The sequence below is a fragment of the Sphaerodactylus townsendi genome, linkage group LG03 (assembly GCF_021028975.2).
Source record: "Sphaerodactylus townsendi isolate TG3544 linkage group LG03, MPM_Stown_v2.3, whole genome shotgun sequence".
Taxonomy (NCBI): domain Eukaryota; kingdom Metazoa; phylum Chordata; class Lepidosauria; order Squamata; family Sphaerodactylidae; genus Sphaerodactylus; species Sphaerodactylus townsendi.
Genome location: NC_059427.1, coordinates 43,488,033 through 43,513,006, shown reverse-complemented (window position 1 = coordinate 43,513,006; position 24,974 = coordinate 43,488,033). Strand labels below are relative to the sequence as shown.

At 43.8% G+C, this 24,974-nt stretch overlaps 1 protein-coding gene across 2 annotated transcripts in view; it reads right to left on the bottom strand.

Moving 5' to 3' along the window:
- The window catches only part of GRM7 (glutamate metabotropic receptor 7), a 651,468-nt gene extending 626,854 nt beyond the window's left edge, over positions 1 to 24,614 (bottom strand). For both annotated transcript variants that reach the window (XM_048487962.1, XM_048487963.1), the window contains exon 1: positions 23,917 to 24,614. In XM_048487962.1, the coding sequence (XP_048343919.1) occupies positions 23,917 to 24,426 (510 nt within the window). In that variant the 5' untranslated portion in view covers positions 24,427 to 24,614. The remainder of the gene's footprint in view (positions 1 to 23,916) is intronic.
- Positions 24,615 to 24,974: the final 360 nt, after the last annotated feature.

Here is a 24,974-nt window from a genome sequence, read left to right as displayed (position 1 = left end):
CTATAGAAATGTACGCTGATAACATAAACAATAAAATTCTAGGTCTCAATGTCCAGAGGTATATTTCCTCTGACTATTAGATACTGGGGTTAAAAAGGAGCAACAGCTGTCAAATTCCAGATACATAATTATCCTGGCAAAGAAAAATCAGAGCACAGTGGATTCTGAGCAGAAAGAGGGAAAAGGATAAGCAGGTGGGTCCATGCATACAGCCCCCTGGCTGCAAATCCCAGCCTCATGAGGATGCTGCTTATAAAGAATCCAATCCAATTGAGAGGGATTTCATTATAAACCTTTTCTTTATTGACTGATCCATCTGTTTAGATATCGATACCTTGCTTGTCTCCCTAGTTGGGACCCAAAGCAGCTTACAATATCATTCTCTCCCTCCTACATTTTAAAGCAACCTCCATAGGTTGGGCTGAGAGCGAGTGACTTGCTCAGGGTCACCAGGCAATTGAGATGTGGTTCTCCCAGATCTGAGTTGGACACTCTAACAGCATCTCACTGGCATTGGAACATGTCATCATTTGAACCACATTTTGGGGTATTACTTAGTGAACTGAGTTTAAAGCTATTGTGCATTAATCACTAGGGTATCACTGGTAGCCTCATAAATTGCACTGCAATTTTAGTAGTCACAATTATAACCCAGAATGGGTCACTAGACTGAAGATGCTTTAAGAGTTATCCTTTCAAAAGACTGAATCAAGCCATGGGTGAGGTAATTCAGAGAAATTCAGTTCAGTTTGGCAACATTTCTTGACATCTTGTCTGAGTGCTAATTGGTTGCTTATCATGCCTGCCCAGGAAGTAGGGTACTTTTTCTTTCTTCACAGAGAATATTCAAGTCATTAGATGGAGGGAATGTTTGATGGGGGAGGAGGGGGGAGTTGCATCTGTTTCCTATTTCTATAGTAGCCCTTTTTGTCAGCCAATTAAACTTCAATAAAATGTTCATAGGGCTGCAAATCGGCAGTGGCGAATGTGTGCCGGCAGAGCTTAGACAATTCACGCCATCCTATGTAATGAATCAGTTGCAATCCCCTTCCAAAGTCTTGCTCATAAAAAGTATCTGATCTACGGTTCTTTGTTCAAGGAGTTGCTCATATACCCATCCCACTGCTTAGAATGACCCTGATAATGGAACTTTGGTGTCCATTATATAGCATGGCTCAAATGCCAAGAACTCACAGTAGGCAGTTTCTCTTGCACATTTTTTTCCAAGTCTTTGGTCACTGTATCCCCTCATGTTGTGTTTTGGAGGTCTACCGACCCACATGAAAATAAGTTCAAGAACACAGATGACTGTGAGAGGAAGGAAACTGTGAGAGGAAACTCAGTAGCCAAGGTATAGAGTCAAGGTTGCTCGAATTAATCAAGATTCTGCACACAAATACCTACTGCCATGTGAGATGCAACATAAAGGGATTGTTAACCCCACAAATTCCAGTTACTAAAGGAGTGAAACAAGGCTGCGTATTGGCCCCTACACTCTTTAAGCTCTTTATTAACGATCTAGCTTCCTCACTAAGTGAGGCCCAAGTACATAGTCCAACTCTGGGTTCAACTTCTATACCCCTGCTTCTGTTTGCCGATGATGCAGTTGTACTTTCACGTACAAGAGTTGGACTAAGGAGAGCCCTAGAGCGTTGCATAGAATACTGCACACTCAACGATTTGCAACTCAACCTAGATAAATCCAAAAGAGTGGTAATTTACCGCATAAATGGAAAACCTACATCTGGCGGGTAGGCCACAGTAGGTTTGAGTGGGTGCAGTCGTGTATAAATACCTAGGGCTCACCTACCATCATAGGGCCTCCCTGGACATCTCATAGGAATGCGGGCCATTTCCATCAGCTAGATTAAGTACTTCTGCCATCATAAGCTTCCTTTATGGGAAAGGCAGAGGATACATCCCTGCTCATTGAGAGTATTGTGCCAAAGTGAGGTAACAAATCCTTTATGGGATTCCCATCTGGATAGGGGCATGGAGCAGAGAGGTTGAAAAAAAATTCAGTGGCACTTTCTGTACAAAATCCTTGGCTTGCCCCATTCATCCCCATCTGCAGGTCCACTGTGCTTAGAAACAGGTCAGCATCATCTGGAAGGCTTTCTGACACAGTGTCGAACATTCAAGTTTTTGGGCCAGGATCTGTTTCCAGCTCGAGATGAGCGGGGACTACACATCCCAGGGGCGTACCATCCTCCACACAGCCCAATGGTGGGCTAAAATCGAAGCCAAACTCAATGGGCTGGGTATTTCCTTGGAGAACCTGCTGATGCTAACAGAGCAGGAGGTCTATGGGGCTATAGAGAAGAGACTTTTTGATAGAGAGTTCCAACAGATGCTAGAGGAAGCCAATAAAACCTGTTCCCCGATCTCTCTGGGAATACCGGTGGATAGGTTAATTGCAGCCCGGTACCTCTACCTCCTGGTTGAGGCCCGGTGGCGCAGAGCAATCACCTTAGCTAGGTGTAATGCTTTGCCCTCTTCCCTTTAGCCAGGGACGTCATCTTGGTATTCCAATACCAAGAAAGGAAATGCCCCTGTGGCATGGGTTCTGTGGAAACAGTATCTCATATGCTGTTGAATTGTTCCCTTTATGAGAAAGATAGGAAGAAGCATATAATCCCCTCCCTGTACGGAAGTGAAGGCATAACAGATGATCAGAAGGTTATATATCTTTTAAATAGCCACAACCTTGATCTGTTGGAAGCGGTGGCTAAATTTTTAAACGGTGTTATTTCAATGCGCTTGAAATTGTAAAACTTGTTTTAAATTTGTGATGTATATGCGGTTCATATGCCATTAAAGGTATTCGAAATCGAAGATGACTGCAGCAGGGGAGGGGAGTCAGGAAAGTTACTATTTATATAGTGGAGTTCCTCATACTTTCTAAGATCCAAGCCAATGCGATGTGCGGGGGAAGACGTTTGAGCAGAGAAGCAGCAAAGAAAGGGCCATTTTCATACTCAAACCTCCTTCCTTCAAAAGTACTTTCCTTCAAAAAAGAAAAAAAAGAACTTAAAAGCCACTGTGCATATTTTGCCATTTCTCCTTACCAAGCCTAGAAAAGAGAACAAAACTACACAGATGCCTCCCTTTCCCTTCCCCACCAAGGAGGACTGAAAAACAGTGTTTCTGAAATACAAAGATGAGGGATGTTCAGAAAAGCAGGACAAAGGACATTTTTGGATTTTGGAATATTATTGGATTTCAATAGTTTGAAAAAAACAATGAAACTTTTTGTTGAGGTTTGAGGGTCCTGTTTATAATTTGCACACTGTACAGAGGGGCGACCGAGCATGTCTAATGGAAAACACATGATGGTAATGGGTCACCAACCTGCAGGCTATCTCCTGGAATTACAACTGATCTCCAAATGTCAAAGATCAATACTTCTGGTGGAAATCGCTGCTTTGAAGGGTGGGCTCTGAGAGCCCGGCTGAGGTCCTTCCCCTCCATTAAACTTCCCTCCCTAGGCTCCACTCCTATAATCTTCAGGAATTTCCCAATCTGGAACTGGCAACCCTAGAGGGCAAAGTCATTAGGACATGCCCCGGTTGCTGGGACTGGTATACATGTTAAATGACAAAAGAGTATGTACACTATGGAAGCCAAATTTCCCCCCTTCCTTTGCTTTTTTCCCCAACCCCTGCAGTCTATATTCAAACTGGTCTCTAATTTTCCCACCCCACCCCCAGGCAGTTTCTAAAACCAAAAGTGAGCCCTGTTTGAATGAAGACATCTGCAAAAGACTGGGAGGGGCTGAGCTATCTCTCCCTCCTGAGTCCTGTGAGGTAAACTCTCTGAGCTCATTACTGACCCATGAGGTGAAGTAATATCACAGTGATTACTAGTGGGACTGTATTTATAGGTTGGCTTGCCATTGCCATCCCCAGAAATCTACATTTTACCCCCAGTAATACACAGCTCACTCCCATGACTGAGGCCAATCTACATATACAGACTGGGTTTGGAATGATGTTTGGCTGTTGTTGGTTCCTGTTTCACTGCTATGGGTGTTTACATTCTGGCTGAAGCAGGAGGTTAAAAGGCCAACCGATTTTGCTATTTATCAAGAGCATTCGAAACAGATATTGACTTGCTTAGGTATACGTCACTCTGTCAGGAACTCTTCCAACTGAAGCAAGTCCAGAGATACCCCTGTGACCCCTATGATATTGTCAGGCAGTGCAGGAATTCATTCTCTGAACCTACTTTTTGTAATCTTGTTCCAGTGTTCAGGAAACTGGAAGTTGTACTCCAAACAGTGATGTGGGGAGCAGGAAAAGAAACTACACATTATTTTTCTTGGCAGACTGATCAACTGTCTTTGAAAACAGTACAGAGTGAGGGGAGGCTTTAGCCAACTTAAGCATTTCAGAGAGAAGACACCCGTGTGTGTGTGTGTGTGTGTGTGTGTGTGTGTGTGTGTGTGTGTTGTCTGTGTTTCATGCCTTAATATAAAATGCAAATTCCGGCCTTCAGATTGACCACAAAATGACTCAGCATACACACAAAAATCTCAACAGATAAACTTAGCTATGTTAAGTGGTGAGGCAGGCACAGAATCTTAATCTTGGATATAAGAAACTCAGATTTAAATCCCCATTCAGATATGAAATTCCCTCGCTCTCTTACATCCTAGCCCATCTCAGAGGAATCAGGAAAGAATCAGGTAAGAACTGGAAAGCTTTTTTGGACACTAACAAATGATACTGAAGCAATGCATTATGCCTAAATAAAGGTACATTTTTCAAGGTGTAAGGCCTCTGTTAATATAGGAAGGAGTAACCAGAGATGTGAAAATGGAGCAGCATCAACCTGAATATTTCCACAATCATTTTTAGAAGCAGTGGGCAAGTTGTGGGCAAGTTATAGTCCTCTCAGCACACAGATTCTTGCTGGTGACTCTATAAGGGCAGCAAGGTTGGTTAACTGAAAGAAATAACCACTTTTTGTTATCAGGACTTCCAGAGAACATCTGGATTGGCAAGGAAAAACCCAAGCTGTATAGTTTATGAGAGCAGTCTCTCCATTAATTTTTGCTGTTGTTACTGTCAAGAAGTTCAGCCTATAGTGAAACATCCCACTTCCCAACCTCCTGGGTTGCTCCAAGGAAAGGGTTCCCTGACCTCTTTGTAAAGTAGGCAAGTAGTGTGACAAATGGATTTGTCAAGTTAGTAAGATCACTGGAAAACTTAAGTTCAGAGATTTATTTGAGGCAAGAGAGTAACATAAAACAATCCAGGCAACAAGAAAACAAAACCTACGTAGTCCCGTTTTAGGGCACTAGCTAAAGACCTTGTCTGTGTACAATACAATTTGAATAGCTGACCCAATTGGCAATTCCATAGCAGCAGGCTTCTGAGCTGGGCTACACAGGCCTCTCCATCTGCAGCATCCCCACCAACTCACGTTCCACCCAGTAGTAGGATCCAAAAATTTTAATAACAGGTTCCGATGGTGGTAGGATTCAAACAGTGGCGCCGCTGCACACACGCACCTCCAGTCCCTATTGGGCAGGGAAGTTTCTTTAGTAACCCCGTCTCGGCACTCAGAAAAAATTAGTAACCACTTCTAGACAAGTGTTGAGAACTGGTTAGATTCCACCTCTGGCTCCACCCCACAACGGCTCCTCCTTTTAGCTAAACTTCAGCCAATCACATTCTTCCTGCCAGGTGTTTCAACTTTACTCAGCAAATTAAACTTCTTATTGGAACGGGATTATTTTCATCTGGCTCGTCACCCTTGTCTTACACAGATTTTTTTTTACAAATTTCACAAGTTTTAGCCCTTTAGAAGATAAAGCTTCTTGACATTTTTCAACAAGGTGCTTGAAAGTAAAGCACCCCTTCACCCAGTTTTATTAGCTTTGGGTAAATGGACAACTTTTGCGCTGGGCTCAAGACTTGTGCTGAACCCACCAAAATGGCTAGAATCTGCTCACATGGCTGTAAAAAATCAATACACACCTGGAACACTCAGTTGCCTCCATAAATGAAATATTAGAATATACCTTCTCAAGTCTTTGGGGCACAGGTCACCTGGTAGCTACACTAATGACAACATTGCCAGTTAGCATCTGGACTAGACTACAATGGCCAGTTGGTCTGTAAATTGTGGGCATCTGCTGGACCCACCCAACCCTCTGTTGATTCTGGTAATTCCACTTCCACCCATTCCCTTATGGACAGATAAATGTGCTGCTATTTTAGGCATAACTTATATGGGAGCAACTCTGCACATCAGAATATAGCAGCAAGCTTCAAATGCCTCACTGAATTCTTTCATTATGCATCTTTTGTTTCTTGCTCTGTAGCAAATCAGTCCTAGCGAGCCAAGTTGTTTCAGTCACCTGCACTGCGTCGTCTCAGGAACAGAAGCAATTTCTAATTTAAAGGGATTTGCAACTTGGGGACTGCTTTTAGGCAGAGGCTTGTTAAACATCTGGTGAGCTGAATCAGAACAGTTGACACCTGCCAGCCACATATGATCTATGACAGGGGTAGGGAACCTGCGGCTCTCCAGATGTTCAGGAACTACAATTCCCATCAGCCCCTACCAGCATGGCCAATTGGCCATGGTGACAGAGGCTGATGGGAATTGTAGTTCCTGAACATCTGGAGAGCCGCAGGTTCCCTACCCCTGATCTATGACTATGCTATGCTAATTCCTGCTAGTCCAAAAGGAAGGTGGGAGACTGGCCTGACAAACATGACTTGGTGGGACTCCCTGCTGCCAGGTATGATTGTTCTGCTAGCTTTTGTCTCATGCCCATTTTAGCATCATAGCAAGTGTGAGAAAGGCATCCACCTGGATAATCCTAAGCATCTGTGAAACAGGATGACAGAGTTCACACAAAGACAGTTCACTACCTCCCTGCCCAACACACTCATATCACACTTGCTAAAGCATGAGCCCTACACAAGATTCTCTACCTTTTGTGTGCTTGTGAAATCAATTGCTTTTTGTATTCTCTGTAACATCTCAGTTGATGTCAGTGACTTGTCCTATAAATAGGTAGAGATGACCTATAAATAGGTAGCGAAACGATTTTCATAGTTTGTGTAAATCCCTTTCCTGGTTTGGGCCAGCTTGTTTGATAACAAATATTAACGTTCAGAGGGTCACCAGCTGATTGAAACCACATGATAGTGATATAGATAAGGGTGGGAATTTCCTAACAATTGATTGTAATTGCCATCCCTCCACCCCCCCCCCAAAAAAAAACCCACTAGGGTTGAAGAGTATGATGAAATTAGTTGGCAAAATATTAAGGGATGATCCAATAACCAAAAGACCATTAACCATTTAGTCTGTCTGGAACCTTCCTAGATTTCTCTGTAAGGTGTCAATGAATCACTTGAATAAAGTCAGATCTTCTCTAATTGGACATCATTTTAATATGACAGTATTGGGAGAAAGGGTTGACTTCTCAAAAATGTAATACACTGCTGAATAATAATAATGCTGGATCACACCATAAGAGAGAAGCTCTTAAGTTTAAGATAGCCAATGTGGTGTATTAGTTAAGAGCAGAGGCCTCTGATCGAGAGAACTGAGTTTGATTTCCCACTCGTCCACATGAAGCCAGCTGGGTGATCTTGGGCTAGTCACAGTTCTCTCAGAACTCTCTCAGGCTCACAAAATGTCTGTTGTGGGGAGGGGAAGGGAAGGGAAGCTGCTCTGAGACTTTAAAGGAAGAGAAAGCAGGGTATAAGAACCAACTCTCCTTTTTTTGCTTCTTCATTTCTACTTCATCTTTCTGCCATTTTGGGGGGAAGGGTTCTTCTCTTCCTCTCTACTAAGAGAGTAAAAGATTGCCATCAAAATCCACTTTGGCTGGCTGCTCTGAGCAGATGAGAACTGCCTCTGCCATTTTGTCTGTTTTGCTCTTAAAAATGAGTAAGATTATTTTTCCCCCCCAAAGAAGTTTTTATTAATTTTAAAGTTTAACAGAAAATAAAGGAAAAACCTTTTACAGATAAATATAATATAATAAATTTATATATGAATAGTAGATGGATCGTAGCATTCGCTATTCTCAGAATTTGAGTAATATGAGAGTGCCTTCATTATCAGTCAGAAAATCAGTAAGAATATTGAACATTAATCTTCATGTTATGCAGGGCTACTATTATAGAGCTGTGCTGCAAATAATTATAATGATGTTTTAAAGAAATATTCAGATTGCTGTAGTTACTTCTTCATTTACACATAACATCAAATCTGGCATATTATTTTGTGTTTCCATAAAGTAGATTTATCTCTGATTTACTTTGCGTGTTTTACACATTCCCTCTTACTGCAAAGATGAAAGATCCTGGGAATTTGTCCAAGTTTATGGTCTTGAAATAAAAATCCCAAAATTACAATGGTTACCGTGCTAAAATCCAAAACGACACACATTTTAGCAAAGGACTCAGTGGGCCAGGTCTAATGTTTTCCAGGTGCCATGCAACTTGACTGAGGCTGTTAGTATAGCCCCCAAATTTCTCTTCATTATACAGCAAGAAACCGATGCTCCTGTGCTCTGAGCAACAACCATTGTCTGTACATGCACAGTTTGAATCGTGACCATGTGTTTAATACGTTTTTAAACTTTTGCTCTTTCTAAAGTTGGCTCAATTATTATCATGCCCTCTAAAAAAACTTATTTCTATTGTCTCAATAAAAATGGCACACTCATGTCAGGATGCCCATAATTATGCCCCCCATTTGTTTTCTCACTATTCATCTGAGTGGAAGCAGGCTGGCTAGGGGCAAAAAAAATCTCCCAACCCAAGCAGGAAGTGAAACTGTAACTAGTTTCTGCCACCCCTGCATTACAACGGCAAAAACTATCCATTTGAAGGAGGCTGCTTGTAATGACCTTCAAGGATTGCTGATAAAACATACTCATGCAAAAACTAACCTCTATTTCGGTACAGTTAAGATTTTTCAATAGTTTACTCGTTTCTGAAGTAGTGAAAAATGGAGATGCAGAGTTAATGGTACTGTGGGTTTGCTATGCTATTCATCATTACACAAACAGCAAAATTTTCCAATGAAAAAAGCTCGATTCTTTGATGCAAGTACATTGTCCATATTATGCAAATGTGTACAACATTGTTTTATGCTGAGTCTCATAGCTGACAGTTCCTATACAGGTCATTGAAGCCCCACACTTTGACCTCCTAAACTCCTACTCAGCTTCCTGTCACTGCCTTTTGAGATTTCACTAGGTTTCACTTACAGTTGCCAGCTCCAGGCAGGGAAATTTCTAACGATTTGAGGGTGAAACCTTGGGAGGGCAGAGTTTAAAGAATGGAGGGATATCAGCATGAATGTGATGCCATAGACTTCACCCTCCAAATCAGCCATTTTCTTCAAGGGGAACTGGCTTCTGAAATCTGGAGATCAGTTTTAATTCCAGGAGACATCCAGACCCCAACAGATAATTGACAACCCCAGCCTCACCAGACAGCCCCATGCCTGAATTCACAGAGATTCTTCCCATAAGGGGCATAATTATACACACCAAATGCATAGTTGCATCTATTATTATATGGCCATTTATGCACCTGTGGTCTGTTCCACAGTGAATATCCATTCCCTTCGGGTCACAGGTTTTCCCTGCTCTGAAACTCACAATGCTGCACAACAGACAATCCCCACAGTTTCCAAAAGTGAGTAAAATGCAGCTTTCCCCCTACCTTTGCAGGGAAAGTGAAGGAAGACCGAATACATTCAGGGTGCTTTGGGTTTTCCTGCTACTCCCCACTTTACCCCACTGACATAACAGCAATAGTTTCACCCTCTCTTCAGGCCAATATTTCAGGAAGCTCAGAAAGGATTCCCTTTTTTAAACAAAAATATGCTGCGAGGTCTATTGCAGGAATAGACTGAACAAAATGCTGTTTAGAAAAAGGCAAATGGAGCAACCCAAATGAAGGACACAACAAGGAAGCAAAAGATTGGGCAAAATGGCAACTTGGCTCAGTTCAGCTGTCATTGGAGTGAACATGGAAAAGTGGGAAAACGCCACTGCAAGGCAAACAGCCACAGAGTAAGTGCTGCACGCATAAATGGCCTACAACAACAGAGCTAATGTTCCTCTCCATTTTCACTTTCCTTCTTGATCAGAATTTCATTGCAAGGAGACCAAGGAGAGAAAAGAAGATTAGAAGGACAAATTTTTGGGAGATGCATGCAGCCTGCCCCCCCCCCCCATTGGAAGCCATAGCTGGGCGCCAGTGTTTGCATATATGCATAACTGCAGCTAGAGAGAGGAAAGAGCCATATGCTGATCCTTTCTGTCAACACAGTTGCATTTTTTGAAGGGCCCATATTTTGGTTCATGATATGTTTACATCTGGCATAGAGTTGGGGTGGGGGGATGTAGTTTTGAATGTCCTGCATCATGGGCTAGATGGCCATCAAATGTTGGACCCTTCCAGCTATATGTTTCTCTGTTTCAATTTCTTAAAAAGTTAAAAGAATGCTCTGATCCTCAGAATTTCATATATTGCACCCAGTACCAGTTTTAGTAACTGCTTAATTAAATCCTGGAATACATGCAGTCTGGATAGCCTCAACCATCAGAACTCCTCAAGGATCACCTTTGTTTCCCAGTGTGAGTAGAAGCACAGCATGTGATGAAACAATGGTCTTTCACTTTTCAAAAGCAAAGCTTAGTGTTTTTTACTTCAATGGGCTCAGGCTGGAGTAACCATACAGATTGTCTAATCTAGCTCTATATGAGACTACAGCAAAACCACTCACTGGCTCTCCTACCCAGTATATTGTCCTATCAGACCAGTAAGAGACTTTGGATGGGAAGCTTTGCTATCATGAGTTTCTGAAACTCGGACTAGGATCAAGGAACAGAGCCGATTTAGCAAACACACGGCTTCTTTTATTTGTCCAATCACTTTGTTGTCCTTTAGGAGGACTGCCAGTTCCTGATGTTCTATTATTCTCTTTCTTCTCTAGCAATATAATCGAAGCTCTTGCCACCTTCTCCTCACTCAGCTTCGAATAAGTTTGTTTTTTTAAAAAAACACACTCACAGTCAAATGCAGCATCAGTTACAAACACACAATATTCTAAACCAGATAGAACATCTACCTTGCTGAATTCTCTTAGAATTATGTAAACTAAAATAGGTCAGAACAGGCAGGTTCAATGAACTTTGGCTGTGCCATCTGTGCAAAGGTTCTACATTCTTTCACTGCTGCACTGAAGTGTAGTACAAATTAAGCTATCCTCTGTGCACATCTGTGAGAAAGGGAGAAGGAGAGGAAAAAGGAAAGTCAACCCAAACTTATATTTGATATCACTGTCGATTTGAATATTTATTTCTTAGTCACTCAATGCTTTGAAGCCAGCTTCCTGTTCTCTCTCGCTCCCTCTCTCTGTCATAGCACTGTGCTTTCCTCCAGTTAGCTAAAAAAACAACTACTGTGGTGTAGAAATGAGACAATGACATTGCACTTGATCAAACTATGCCACACAGCTGGGACCAGTGTGGTCAGAAATAGCACCTGATATGGCACAGACTGTTCAAAAGTGTAAGTTTCTGCAACCGGGAATTCTCACCCTAGCCTAAAGATTGGCTCAGGTGCTTTACATATTCATCTCTTTAGTGAGCCCAGAGGTCTATTAATCACATTTTTGCAGTCAGTCTGTGTTGTATGCTCCCTGGCTAAAACACAGAGCTATTCTACCTGGATTTTTCTAAGGGTTGGATAGCATTTGCTCCCTCAATAAGAAAGAGAAGCAGTGTCCCAAGGCCAATTGAACAATGGTTCATGTACATCACAGAGCAAGTGCACCAAGACATAATAAGCCTACTGGTAAGGCAATGCTTAGCTGGGAGGCAATAGACATGATTAATGTTGTGATATTTCTAAGTACTGTCAGTTGTTTGAGGAGGAGGGGGTGGATCATACTGGCCCATGTTGCAATCTCTTCCAGCAGTGCCAGTCTCAAAAGAAGACAGCCAGATTGCTAGACCTGCAGGTACAGATAAGGCCTATTAAGGAATACTAGTGACTTGGAGATAATTATCAAAAAGGCAGGTTGATATATAGCTTCTTTTCTTTTCTGTTCAGAACATGTTTTACAGAATGACTGATATAACCATTCTTTATGAAGAAAGAAGAATTCATCCAATGGCATTTAAGAAATTTTCAACTGGGGTACTACAGGTTCTTTACATATTTAGGCCAAATCCAATGGCGCTGTATGTAGTGTCAGGAACTATTTAGCATCCTGTCTGTCAATCCAGTTGCCTTTCCCATCAATATGGGTCCTTTGCTTGCCAAGTTTTGAGAAGAGGCTTGGTCCCTGAGTAGAATGCTTTGTTCATTGGCAATATTATATAATCACTTGTAGTGCATATACACTCATTTCCAGAATTGCTGTCTCTTGATATAGAGCATGATGTTGGAAATGCGTGATCAAGAAGATACTGATTAGTGCCTTTCAATTTATTTTAATCCTACTGTCATAGGTAGAGGGGTTCAACAACTGATTTTCACCTAGCTTTTGAAGCAACCTTACAAAAAGACTTGTAATTCTACTCACTGTAAATAATTCAGGAATAGTTGTATATGGATTCTTCCCCTTGATGAATTCAAATTCCATGTTGTAGTAAGTCATTATGCAAAGAATTCACCACATGTTAAATCACAATAAAATAATAAATCTTCAGTGGGTGTGCATTCATTGTGTTAGAGTGAACACAATTTGCATTAGTTGTGTAGAAAATGGTTTACCACAAGGATCTCTGCCCACATGGTTGTTTTACAAACACATCGCTGATTGCCCATTCTGGACTAACCCAAATACAGAACTGATAAAAGACTTATTTCAAATGGATTTGAAATGGATGACAAGAGTGTTGCCTTCAGTATGCACTAAAATACATGTCATTTTTATATCACCTTAGCGATTTTATTAAAAAAACTCAGAACTGAAGTTGATTCCATTTTCAGTTATTGTGTATGCAGACAGCCTTGAAAACACCATTGGGTATGGAATAAATGAAAAGCAGTGGAAGAGGCCTATCCCTGCCTCTGTTCACCTGTTCTTTTATATAATGTCTGAAAGGACAAAGAGTTAGAAAATTACTCTAAAATCTTAAATCAAACTCAGCTCAGAGTTTTGGTTCCAAAAATCAGACGAGTCTCTACGATCTCCTCTTTTCCCTTCAGAAATGATGTTGAGTAAAGAGCAGAATAGGTCGGTCCTTATTACTCAGTGATGCTAATGTAAGAACAGTGACCAGACTTCAAGCTTCTGTTTGAATGTATCATCAACTTCAAGTCTTGTATCAGTGATCTGAGTGGAGAAGGGCCATTAAAAACTGGGTAGAAAAGGTTCAGCCAGTGCAGTATGATTACACAGTGGTGAAAAAGGCTATGCTGGAGCTATTAAAACCATAGGAATCCTTCTTGCTTGCTCATAGTGCCTGCAATATTGATGAAGAACACATCACTTATCAACAGAATCATTGGCACCTGGGAATCTTTGGCTTCAGGTAGTCTCTAGGCCCAAAATGACCGTGATTCCATTGCTACAAAAACGTTTGACTAAATACTTTCTCTTGATGCCATATGACTAAATTAGAAGTAGTTTCCCATTCCTTGTGCAGATGGTAATTGTTCTGTTCTCTGCCCTTGATTCATTCCTTCAGAGGTTCTTCATTGGGCATACATTCCTTGGCCAGGATTTGATAAACCAGGCTGTCTTTACCTGAGTTCTTTAGAGCTACCTGTGGGGAGGGCATTGGTTTCCAAGAGGTAGAATTGCCCTTCTATACTTTCATTTCTAAATAAGTGTGGTTCCTTTCAACCCTGCTGTGCCTGTTTTCCCAAAATGTCCACCCCACCTCCAGTGCCCTGACTATATCAAAAATCACGCTTCTAAATTGGCTTTAATTACACGCTTCATATCTCCCAATATTATGACAAAATTTGTCATATTCCTATCCCCAGGACACTTTGTATTCTCATTCATTGAGATTAATTTGCATAGTGCTATAAATAGAAGTAACAGCATCTGATACAATGTTACAGTGCATTTTGCTGGATGGATCAATGCCTCCAAGTCAAAACTGATTTTAGAAGACAAACTATAACGTGGCCAATGCAAGCTTATCTTATTAGCACTGTGCCATCCCAAATGTAATCAATATTACTTTCATAAAAATTATTATCTCTCCAAAGCTATCTTAATTTCAAAGAGTACGTTTTCACTCGGTAAGCCTCTGTATTCCTGAAGGTACTTTGATGTCATCGGTAGGCTGCTTATTTGGCAACAGATGATGCTTTTCACAGTGTTATTGTCCCACGGGCAGTTTCAGTCTTTTCTAGTGCTAGTAGCACACTCTTTCATCCATGTTTTCTACATTTCAGAAAAAATGACACTATCTTTGCCAAGTCGAGATAGACAACAATGTCTCTTCCCAGCAGGTCAAAGATAGTCTATGAGTTCTGCTGGGCAAGTCAGGTGTATATATCTGTTCAAACTTTTTGTGTGTGCATGTGAAGGGGTCTATGTTCCAGTGTTTTCATTCATTGAGTAATTAATGTTTAATTTTTTTTCATCTTGCCTTTTTCTCATAAGATCACCTTAAGAGGCTTACAAATTGAGAATTACCCAGCAGACTGGAAGAAACCCAAGAGCACCGCGAAATTAATAAATATAATAAAATATAAAAAAACCATTAAAAAAGACAAAATGAGCATCTGGATCTGTAAACTACATGTAAATCTTAATTTCTTCAAAGTGCCCCTAAACATCATTAATTTACAGTGTTTGTGGTGTAAAAAAACATGATAGAGCCTTCCTAGCATTTTTCTGGTAGATAGTTCTACCTCACCAGGGCCACTGCTGAAAATACTTGTGACTAGGTGAACATATATACAAGCAGCCTTCTGGAGGTCAGACAGAGGAAAAAAACTGTGGGGATGACTGGAGCTGCTGGACAAGGGGAGAGGCAGTCCTTTTGTTGTGCATGTTTCTTTCTCTACTGTATAACTGCCTGGTGTTTTCTCTAACTGTGGATAAATACCATCCACTCAAGAATTCTCTCAGATATTTCAGTCATTGTCATTAAACTCTGTGTGAGTGCTCAGGAACCCAGATGGTAACTCATAACTGGCAGAAAACAATGGACAGATAAAGAAGCCATCCAGAACCAACTGCAGAACACTCAAGCTCTTGGTTATGCTAATGACTCTGGCTGAAGGAGGACAACTGTGTATCACTTGACATCTTTCTAGAAGGAAACCCCACAAGAGGCAGAGAGGGAAACTGCTAAAGTACTGTAATGTATTTTCTTCCTCTTGAGATAGGAAGATCAAAATTACTCCTAGGTTGGAAGGACTTTTCAAGGTAGATTGTAAATACTGAGGACTCAGAGAAGAAGCTTGCTTACTCTTCCATTACCTCATCCATTTGGAATGGAATGAGCTTGTACGGTCTCAAGGACTAAACTTTTGCCAGGGATTCCATCTTGTCTATTTGGAGTGGAACAATGGGGAAGGTAAGGATGAAATTTAATCTACTGCTACATCAAGTAACATCAGCCTGTTCCATCTAAACATAAATTTAGATAGGCACCGAGTACAGGGAAAGAGGACTGTGTGTTTTTACCATTCTCAGTTTGAATGCTGGAACAGGCCATATGGATTATTTTTATTCATTTATTAAACTTGCTTATATTTTGAGTGCTTTGGAAAAACAGCACCTCTCTTTGTTTTTGCTATCTGAAATAGTGGGAAGCACAGAAGGTGAGGTTGCCTTCCCTGATTGAAATTGTGAAGGTGCAATAGATTGCCCACATACTAGTTTACAGACTGAAGTGGAATACAGGATAACCAGGCTGAGGCTTTAAATTGCAGTATAGCTGCAGAGTGCTAGATGTGCAACTCTGTTATCAGGAGATACTTCCAGAGTAGCTGATAACAGTAGTAGAAGGAGAGTTTGGATTAATACTTCTCCCTTTCCTGTAACGAGACTCAAACTCCTTTCCCTTCTTCTCCCCACACTTTGTGAGGTAGGTGGGGCTGAGATAGTTCTAAATGAACTGTGATTAGCCTAAGGTCACCCAGCAGGAATGTAGGAGTGGGGAATCAAACCTGGTCCCCCAGATTACAGTCTATCTGTTCTTAAGCACTACACCAAACTGGGAATTGCCCAGTTTGTCTTGGGCACCCCCAGGGAGCAAGGGATAGAGGCAGTATTCAGACAGCAGTAGGGCTTTCCAACTTGAAGAAACAGGGAGGGTTTGCAACTCTGGTCCTTCATACTTCCTACAAGAATGTATAAGCATTTGGATTTATGGAGAATCCATGACCAGTGAGGGCAAGACAGTGAATGGGAAGGAAAAGGCTTTGTTGCCCTGTAAAACCAAATATAGCTACATCATGAGAACAGAGGGAGAAGCAGTAACCACGAGAGAGGAAAAGCAGAGCAGCAAAATTAGGGCGTGTTTCCGAGCAGCACATTTAAGTGAGACAGCTCTCACTGGGCTAGCTATCTAGGAAAACAAGTGAGAGGATTTCACTATTTAAATTCTCCTGCCCCCTTAAGCATCCTTTCAGCCTTTTGAAAGGTTCCCCAGTGTGGACAGAACTGTCACGGTCAATCTTTCTCATCACCCTCCTACAGGTACTGGGTTTCCGGTTCAGGCACATGCATAGATTACTTGATGACATCATTTGACGGTGCACATCCGAGTGTGTCATCGATGCTACAGAAAAGCACTGTGTCTGAAGTGATGAAAGCTATACTAGGGCTGACTGATCTATAATGATTCATTTACGATTGCAACTAATGACCTGATGCTACAGTCATTGAATTCTAAATAGATATGTATGTGAAAGCTACCTCTAATGATGACTAAGATATATGTTTGGCACGCACACAATCCCTAAAGCTACTCACAGCCTTAGAGTTGTTCTTCTGCATCATGGATGACATCTTACCGCCATTAGGAATAATATGTTTTCAGCAGCAGCATGTGGAATAATGCTTCTAAAGAGACAAGGGGAAAATGTAGGTGCGTGGAATGATTTCACAGAAATTTTTTCCAAGACGCAAGGTTTGCCTGCTAGGAAAATCTGTGGTAAATTTCACATGAGGAAAAGGCATAAGAACATAAGAACAAGCCTGCTGGATCAGACCAGAGTCCATCTAGTCCAGCTCTCTGCTACTCGCAGTGGCCCACCTTGTCTTCTTACTGGGGTGGCCCACCTTTGTCTTCTTACTGGGGTGACAAGAAGCTTGCTGAACTTGAGCCAGAGGATTAAGCATAACTTCTAGCTTACTTACATATTTCCTATGCTTAGGTAGAATCCAGCCATAAGACCAAATTAACAATGGCAACATGTGTTAGGAGCTTGTATCACCATTGCTGATGCCACATGTTGCAACTGCTTTCCCAAAAACATATCAACTGCTTTCCCAAAAACATATATTTCTACTTGTTCCTCCATTTTTGAGAAGCCATCACCAGACAGAACAGCAACTCTGGGCAGCTGGCCAAGTTTCCTCAGCTTCTAATAATTGTATAACACTGATCACAAAAAACCCCTCAGCAAACTAACATACACACAGTATTTACTGAACAACAACCTTGGTGGTGTCACAGCCAATACTGAAGAACTCTGGATTGAAAGAATGCAGCAAGAGTGGGGTTTGTCAGCCCGCTTACATGGGGAAAACACAGAATGTAAGCAATGTGTCCTAAGGATGGGTCATAACTGGTTTGTATAAGTTATATTAACGAATCTGAGTCCTGAGCAGAGTTACACCCTCCACAGGTTTATTGTCAGTGGGGGCTCCTTTGATTCTGGTATAATTGATTATTTGTAAGTTTCACAAGAAAGTACATGAAAACCTGTCCCCTGCTTGTATCTCTTTATCATATTTTAGAACAATCAGAAATGGGCTATGACTATGCAGCCAAAGCAATCTCAGTTCTCAGCAGATTTGAGAAGTTTTGACAGTTCACAGAATGGGGAGGCCTACCTCTGGTTCCAAATAGTAGTGGCTTTTAGAAGAAGAAGAAGAGTTTGGATTTCTACCCTGCTTTTCTCAACTGTAAGGAGTCTCAAAGCTGCTTACACGCTCCTTTATTTCTCCTACCCACAACAGACACCTTGTGAGGTAGGTGGGGCTGAGAGTTTGGAGAGAACTGTGATTAGCTCAAGAGCACCTAGCAGGCTTCTTATGTAGGAGCAAGGAAACAAATCCAGTTCACCAGATAAGAGTCAATCACTCATGTGGAATCAAACCTGGTTTTCCAGATCAAAGTCCACTGCTCTTAACCACTATGGCTACACCAAATGGCACGCACTCACTCATATGTAGAGGTAAAAACTGTTTTAAATTTTTTATCCATAAATGTTGCTTATATTTTGTCATTAAAATTAAGCAGAGTTGTAAGATGGGAGAACCAATCCATTATAGAGATATACATCAACACATCAGGGAGTAGAGGGCTATGCAAGTATGCATGTTAGAACACTTTGATACTTTAAACTGTCTTAATAAGTTAAGGCTATGCCATGATTGTACCAGCAACAATAATCAGCCACAGAACTGTCAAAGTAAATGTATTTTTAACTTGTCCTGAAAGCATTTTTTTAAGGAAGAGGTATGTCTTATTGGTCTCATAGATATTTCTTCACAAAAGATTTGACTTCAGATAGAGATGAATGCAAAATGGAAATTCAACCCCTCCCCCACTTAAGTATATTTCCCCCAAATGAAAAATAAAAACTCCTTCATGATAGCAGAAGCAGCAAACCAACACCAACTCGTTTTCATTGCAAAGCCTATCAGGAGGGTATGCTAAATTTACATGTAATGGCATAAGGCTAGTGAACTTGCATTCTTATACTGGCTCTCTCTTACCTATAGTAATATTAGTATATGCAAACAGCTAGTGAATGCATACATTTGCTATATGACGGTGGCCCATTTGTGAATATGCTGCCAGCCAGTCCAGCACTTCTCTCTCAGCTAAATTAATCACTGGGAAATGTAAACATTGCTGAGTGGGATTACATTTGCCATGACCTCAACAGATGAGGGGAAAGGGGGAGAGAATGCTGGATATTATTGAAAACAAGCGTGTTTGGGGTCATTAAACGTGAAGATAATCCCTATAGCAACTATTCATCCATGTTCAAGAAGGAAAGAGCTCAGAATTGAAAATCCGGTAAGGTAAGATTTTTTCATTCAGGGAGGAGAGACTTAGAGGAAGATGCTTGCCAAGGCCGCCTAGTGGGTTTGTGGCCTGAGTAAGAGTTGAAGGGATGACTTAGCCATTCAACAGCATCAACTTTGCTGAAAAGAGTTCACCAGACTTTGAGAACCAGCAGAGATCCTAAGACAAAGAGTTCCTCCTTTATTCTACCCAAACGTGATCAAAGATTGCATTGCTTGCCTGACTTCTTGGGTCCTCTGAGTGACCAGGCCCCCATGAATTTTTCCCCATGGCAGCTCTGATGATCTTTCTCCATGGCAGCTTTTCCCCATGGCACTCTGAGGCTCCTAGTTCCTCACTATATGAGCATGTAATCTTGATTTTTGCCCTCTCTTTCCATTTCAGTGCCAACACCCAGGGCTGTAATCAGGACTCTGCCTCCCTCCTGCTCATAACTAAACATGAGGCTCGCTGGTGACTTTCTCCTTCCTCTTGTCAATCTCCTGCCCCTTTTTACTGTCCTGTCTCCTGTCAATCTCTTTTTATCTTGCCTCTGTGTGTGTGTGTGTGTGTGTGTGTGTGTGTGTGTGTGTGTGTGTGTGTGTGTGTGTGTGTGTGTGTGTGTTTAAGGAACAGGAACTGACAATGGGGTGCAACCACAATGAGTAGTAAAAGGAAATAGAACTCAAATGCAAGTAAAAACACCTGACTTGTGAAAACAATATTCACATTAGTAAGAGGCAGTAGCTTCTGGGGCTACTTGTGGCACAGTAATCACAGGTTACTATGTGGGATTTATATCAGAAAGCAACCAGGTTTTTTCTTTTACAGCATGTGACTTTATTCATTGCATTAAGAATCTGCATTTAAAAAGACTTATTATGTCTGCCTTCCTGCCACATTATGTAAGATCAACAGTGCCGGAGTTATAGCGGGGAGGGGGTTAGTTACTGCAGGAATGAGGTTTTCTCAGTAAAAGTAGGTTGTGACTGCTTTTTTTCAGCTTGTGAAAAAAAAAGCCTCAAGCAATGCTGTTTTAACTAGGGCTTCCTCATCTTTTTAATGGCATCTCTCTTGACATGAAATGGAATAGAGTAGGATAGGGCAGTCCCGGAGCCTACAAATGATTATTACCACCACCGCCACCACCATCACAGAAAGAAGTGTTCTACAGGCGTGCATCCTCTGCCCCCATCTCTAGTTAGATCTCATTCACACAGCAGACACCACTCATAGAAGAAGCATGAGTTGACAGTTTTGTCACAATGGGACCCTCCACACAAGCTTTACGGTATTATGAAAAGGTGACTGTGGTCTCCACTGGGCTAATAGCCACACATTGTAGATTCAGGAGAAGACTAAGTTGCCCCATCCTTCCTAGAGAGAGATTCTTTGAGGCTGCCTTTTGCAGAAAGCCCAGACTCTCCTGTATCTGTTCAGTGAGAGGAAGTCTCAGCTAAAGGTCTGGGTGTGAGATGTTTGTAGGCTTAGCAACTGGATAGTAATGTCAAGGGTGCCTTAGACTGGATTGTAGACCTGGGTGGAGAGGCAAAGAAAAATCATGCCCAGAAGAAGAGGGATGAGTCAGTTCAGTCTACCTATCGAAGATGAGAGCACAAGTGGTTGGTTTCCAGCTCTCAGGATGGTAGGTCTGGTCACAAGACTTGGGGGAAAACGTCCTGAATAAAACTGTAGTCCTATTCTGCTGCAGATCATTCTTCTTCCACAGAAGGTCTCAGTACAAGTCTGGAAATGGAACTGTCCAAGGTACTCCAGGAGTGTATTGGGAGAGGGACTATTTTGTCGGATGGAGACTGGCACTGGCAAGTCCCCTCTGGTTTTGTTCAGTTCTTCTCATCCCTATGCTGGAAAGGAACAACTGTGCAAGGAAACTTTCCTGATGCCACACAAACAAACAAAAATCCACTACATGCTGTAGAATGAAGTCCAACCCTATTGCTGATGACACTATTATTAGTAGTGGGGGTACTTTGTCGCTGGCCCTGAGATCAGTGGCCGGCTTGCTGTTTACCCTTCCCAAGGCACCTTGCACTCCGAAGGACAGCTCGGTGTAAAAATAGGCAGCTGTTCTGGAGAGATGTCTGAACAGTGGGAGAAGCAACATGAAAGCCCACTCAGCCGGCAGATTCTTCTTCTCTTGGCACTGCGGAAGGCAAGAGCCGAAGAGCTCAACTTCCTTGCCCTTTGCCAAGCCACCTAACAGGCAGGAGAATCAGACGCAGCCGCTCCCAGCCCTGCTCCAAAGTCCCCAATTCATTGCCACTGTTATGGACACACACACCCACACAGCCTCCCCGGCGCCCAGCATTAGCAGACAGTACGGCAACTCTTGCGTTTGAACGGTGATCAGTGTCTAGATTCAGCCTCAGCAAAGGTGGAGGAGGGAGGCTCTTCGCAGCTGCTGCGTGAAACAGGGACGTGCAATCCAAGTTGGACAGCGCCTAACTTTACAGGGCGTGCTACAAGTTGATGCATCTCTGCGCTCTGGCCCCAGCCCCCCCCCCTCCTTTCTCTCCTCCTCCTCCTCCTTTTTCTTCACACCCGCCTTCTCCCTAGTCTCTCTCGCTCTCCAACGGGGACACCTCCACCTGTTCTGAACTGTTTCAATTTGCAAATCAGAGGCAAAATTACAGAGTACTGCAAAAGCTGGCGGTTGAGATCTCTCCCCGCCCTCCAGTTCCAGGGTGCGCTCTCTCCCCCCTCCTTTTCTCCCCTTTTCTTTTCCACTCTCTCTCTGAGTCTCGATAGGAACTGCTGCCAGTGTTCCATTTGGAACATCTTCGGAGTTCAAGGCTATAAATCAGCTTAAAAAAAAATTAAAAAGCAGCGCCTACTGCAGAGAACATCCCCATCCCCGAACTGTAAAGAGAGTCTTTGCTGTGGGTTAATTAAATCCCTGCTTTTTTTTCTGACTCTCCTGCATGCAAAGGCACTGGCTTCAAGAGAGTCAGGATTGTACTCAGCCGGGGTTTTATCTCCCCCAGCGCCTTTCCAAGCAGATAGATCCTCTTGCATTTTTAAGGGGCGGGGGGAGGAGCAGGGGAGAAGCTTTAATGCAAATTCCGGATCCAATTTGGATTTGAAGCAGGCTGGGTTGCTTTTTCGGGGGGGGGGGCGCGCCTCAAACGTGGCTGCTGGATTCAAGCTGAGAAGGAAGGGGTGTTATTTGCCACGAGCAAACAAGAGGGGAAATCGATTTGAGGAAGGGGAAAGCCGGGAGACCAAGAAAATAAAAGACAAACGAGGAGGGAGGAGGAACTGCAGCAACACATGCGACCATGCGCTCGCATATGCACAAGTCCACACACAGGCACACACACACACACACACGGATCCTTTAATCCAGTTTTCTCTGTCACGGCTCACCACACGAAGGAGGCGTCAAAACCTCCAGCAATCCGAGTTGTGGTAAGGCGGAGAGCAGCTCTCGCCTCCTGGTTCCCACCCGGATGCCTCCTCTTGAAATTGACACGGACGCCTAAGAAACTGACCAACTGTCCAAGGCGAAAGAGGGGGAGGCTCAATTTTTCCTTTCCAGGCAGATTCTTTTTAACTTACTGATTTTTTTTTTACCTCCCAAGGATAGCTAGAGATTTTTTAAAAAATCAGTCATAGACAAACAGCGACAGTTCTGGATTGCAAGCTACCTATTTGCCTGAGGGGAAAGCTTGCGGCCAAAGTTGCGGAAAGACACCTAATTCGGCAGGCACAATTATGCGCTGAAGTTGCCCAAACAGTCACCCCCAAAGCCCACTCACGAAGACGGAAAGTTAAAGGAGGGGAAAGGGGGGATAAAATAACGGCCCGGATGAATGGGAATTGTATTTCCCCGGCACAAATCCCTTTCTCCCTACGAAGAGTATGCCCTCCGCCCTCAAGGCAACTAACCCTAAACTGATCCGACATGAGTTGCGGTATGCAATGTGTGTGTCTTCATTGCAGGGAGCGGGGGGGGGGGGGACACCCTTGAATATTTCATGGTGGAAACCAAACCCTGGCAGTGCTCCCTGTTGCCTTTCCGCTAGCCACATTTCCTTCTAATGCAAAATCCATTTAAATCACCACCCCCAACCTTCTTGATTCACATAGTGCTTCTTGAAAATTGGATCATAAATCCGGACAGTGCCAAGAGTGGAGAAGGCAGAGAAACCCCCGAGCGCGTGTAGGGAGCCTGGTAAGGGAAGGGTCGGGAGAAACAGAGCGAGGAGGGAGAGCACTGGGTGGGACAGGTGGGTTTGGGAAAGAGAAGGCGAGAAGCAAACCTGGGGAAATGTGCGCCTGTGCGCTGCAGGGGCAGACTTAGCACTGCAGCTCGGGAGTCTGCCTGATTTTGCTTCGGTGGAAGTGGGTTCCCAGAGGAGAGGGGATGCCGAAGGTAGGTTAGAGATTCTCTTATTATATAACATTCGCCTATACAATATAATGCATAGCATATAATAATCCTCTTGGGTCACACGGTTCGCCAAATATAGCACCATCTGATACAGCTGATGTTTCCACGATCGTGCACATATTCACGGACATGTGCGTGCATCTCTCTTTCTCCAGATCTATGCACGCAAGCCCCCGCAGTGGCACGCACATGCGAAGGGGATCCAGCCATCTCTCGGTGCCAGATCTCCTCCCTCGCCCCCCCCCCCAACAACAACCTGCTGCTGAAGCAATGGAGCCCCTACCTGGAAGAGCCTCAAGATGTTGGCTACCATGATGGACACGGAACTCCCAGACGCCCCAATCACTCCCACCACTTTCTCCGGCTTGACAAACACCGGCGGCTCCCCGTTGGTGCACCTCACGTCGGAGGTGTCCTTCTGGATGAGCGCCTGGACGAAGGTGAGCGACTGCTCCAGCGCGTAGGTGTCCCGGGAGCAGGTGTCCAAGATCCTGGCCCCGAGGGTGACGTTGGGCAGCAGCTCGTGGTCGCTGTTGATCTGGTCCAGGGCGTAGAGCATGGCTTCCAGGCGGTGAATCCCGTTCTCCTTCTTGATGTCCCCGCAAGGCACGCCGGTGGGCCCCTTGGCGTGGACGGGGAAGAGCCCCCCTAAGGTGATGTCCCCCTCCAGGCGGATGGAGTGAGGGGCGTACATCTCCTGGCCCTGCGCCACGGCCGAGAGCAGGAACTCCAGCAGGCACCAAGGCAACTTCATCAAAGTCAGCAGCTGGACGAGGCGCCCCGGCTGGAGCATGCTGAGGAAGAGGAGGACGACGACGAGGGGGAGAAGGCAGCTACTGTTTGGTCCCGCCGGCCAGGGGTCCCGCCGAGAGGATTCCCCCGAGGGGCGAACAGAGGTCCAGCGGGGAGGTCCAGCTCCTGCTTGGGCTGCCGTCGACGCTCCGGCCGGCCGCGCTGCCTTCCCTTCCCGCGGCTCAGCACTGGGCGAAGGGGCGGCTCGGCTGTCGCTTTAAAGGCTCCGTCGGCGGCTCCTCTCCGCCTCCCGCTCGCGCGATCTGCCCACCTCTCCGGCTCGCTCGCTCTCAGCCGCCTCCCCAGCCTCGCCGGCTCTCCCCGCGCGTCATTACGCAGAGATACGGGCTGAGCTAACCGGCGGCCAAGGAAAAGGGTGGCCAGGCGAGGCGAGGAGCCTGCCGCTCTGGAGGAAGCCCGAGCGTCTCGCAGACGCTTAAGGGAGTGATGGACCGCAGGGGGGAGGGGAGAGGGAGGCGTCTCCTTCTGTCTTCCCCCACAGGAGCTTGGCTGGCTCCTCCGCGCCTTTCCTTGGGCTTCTGATCAGCT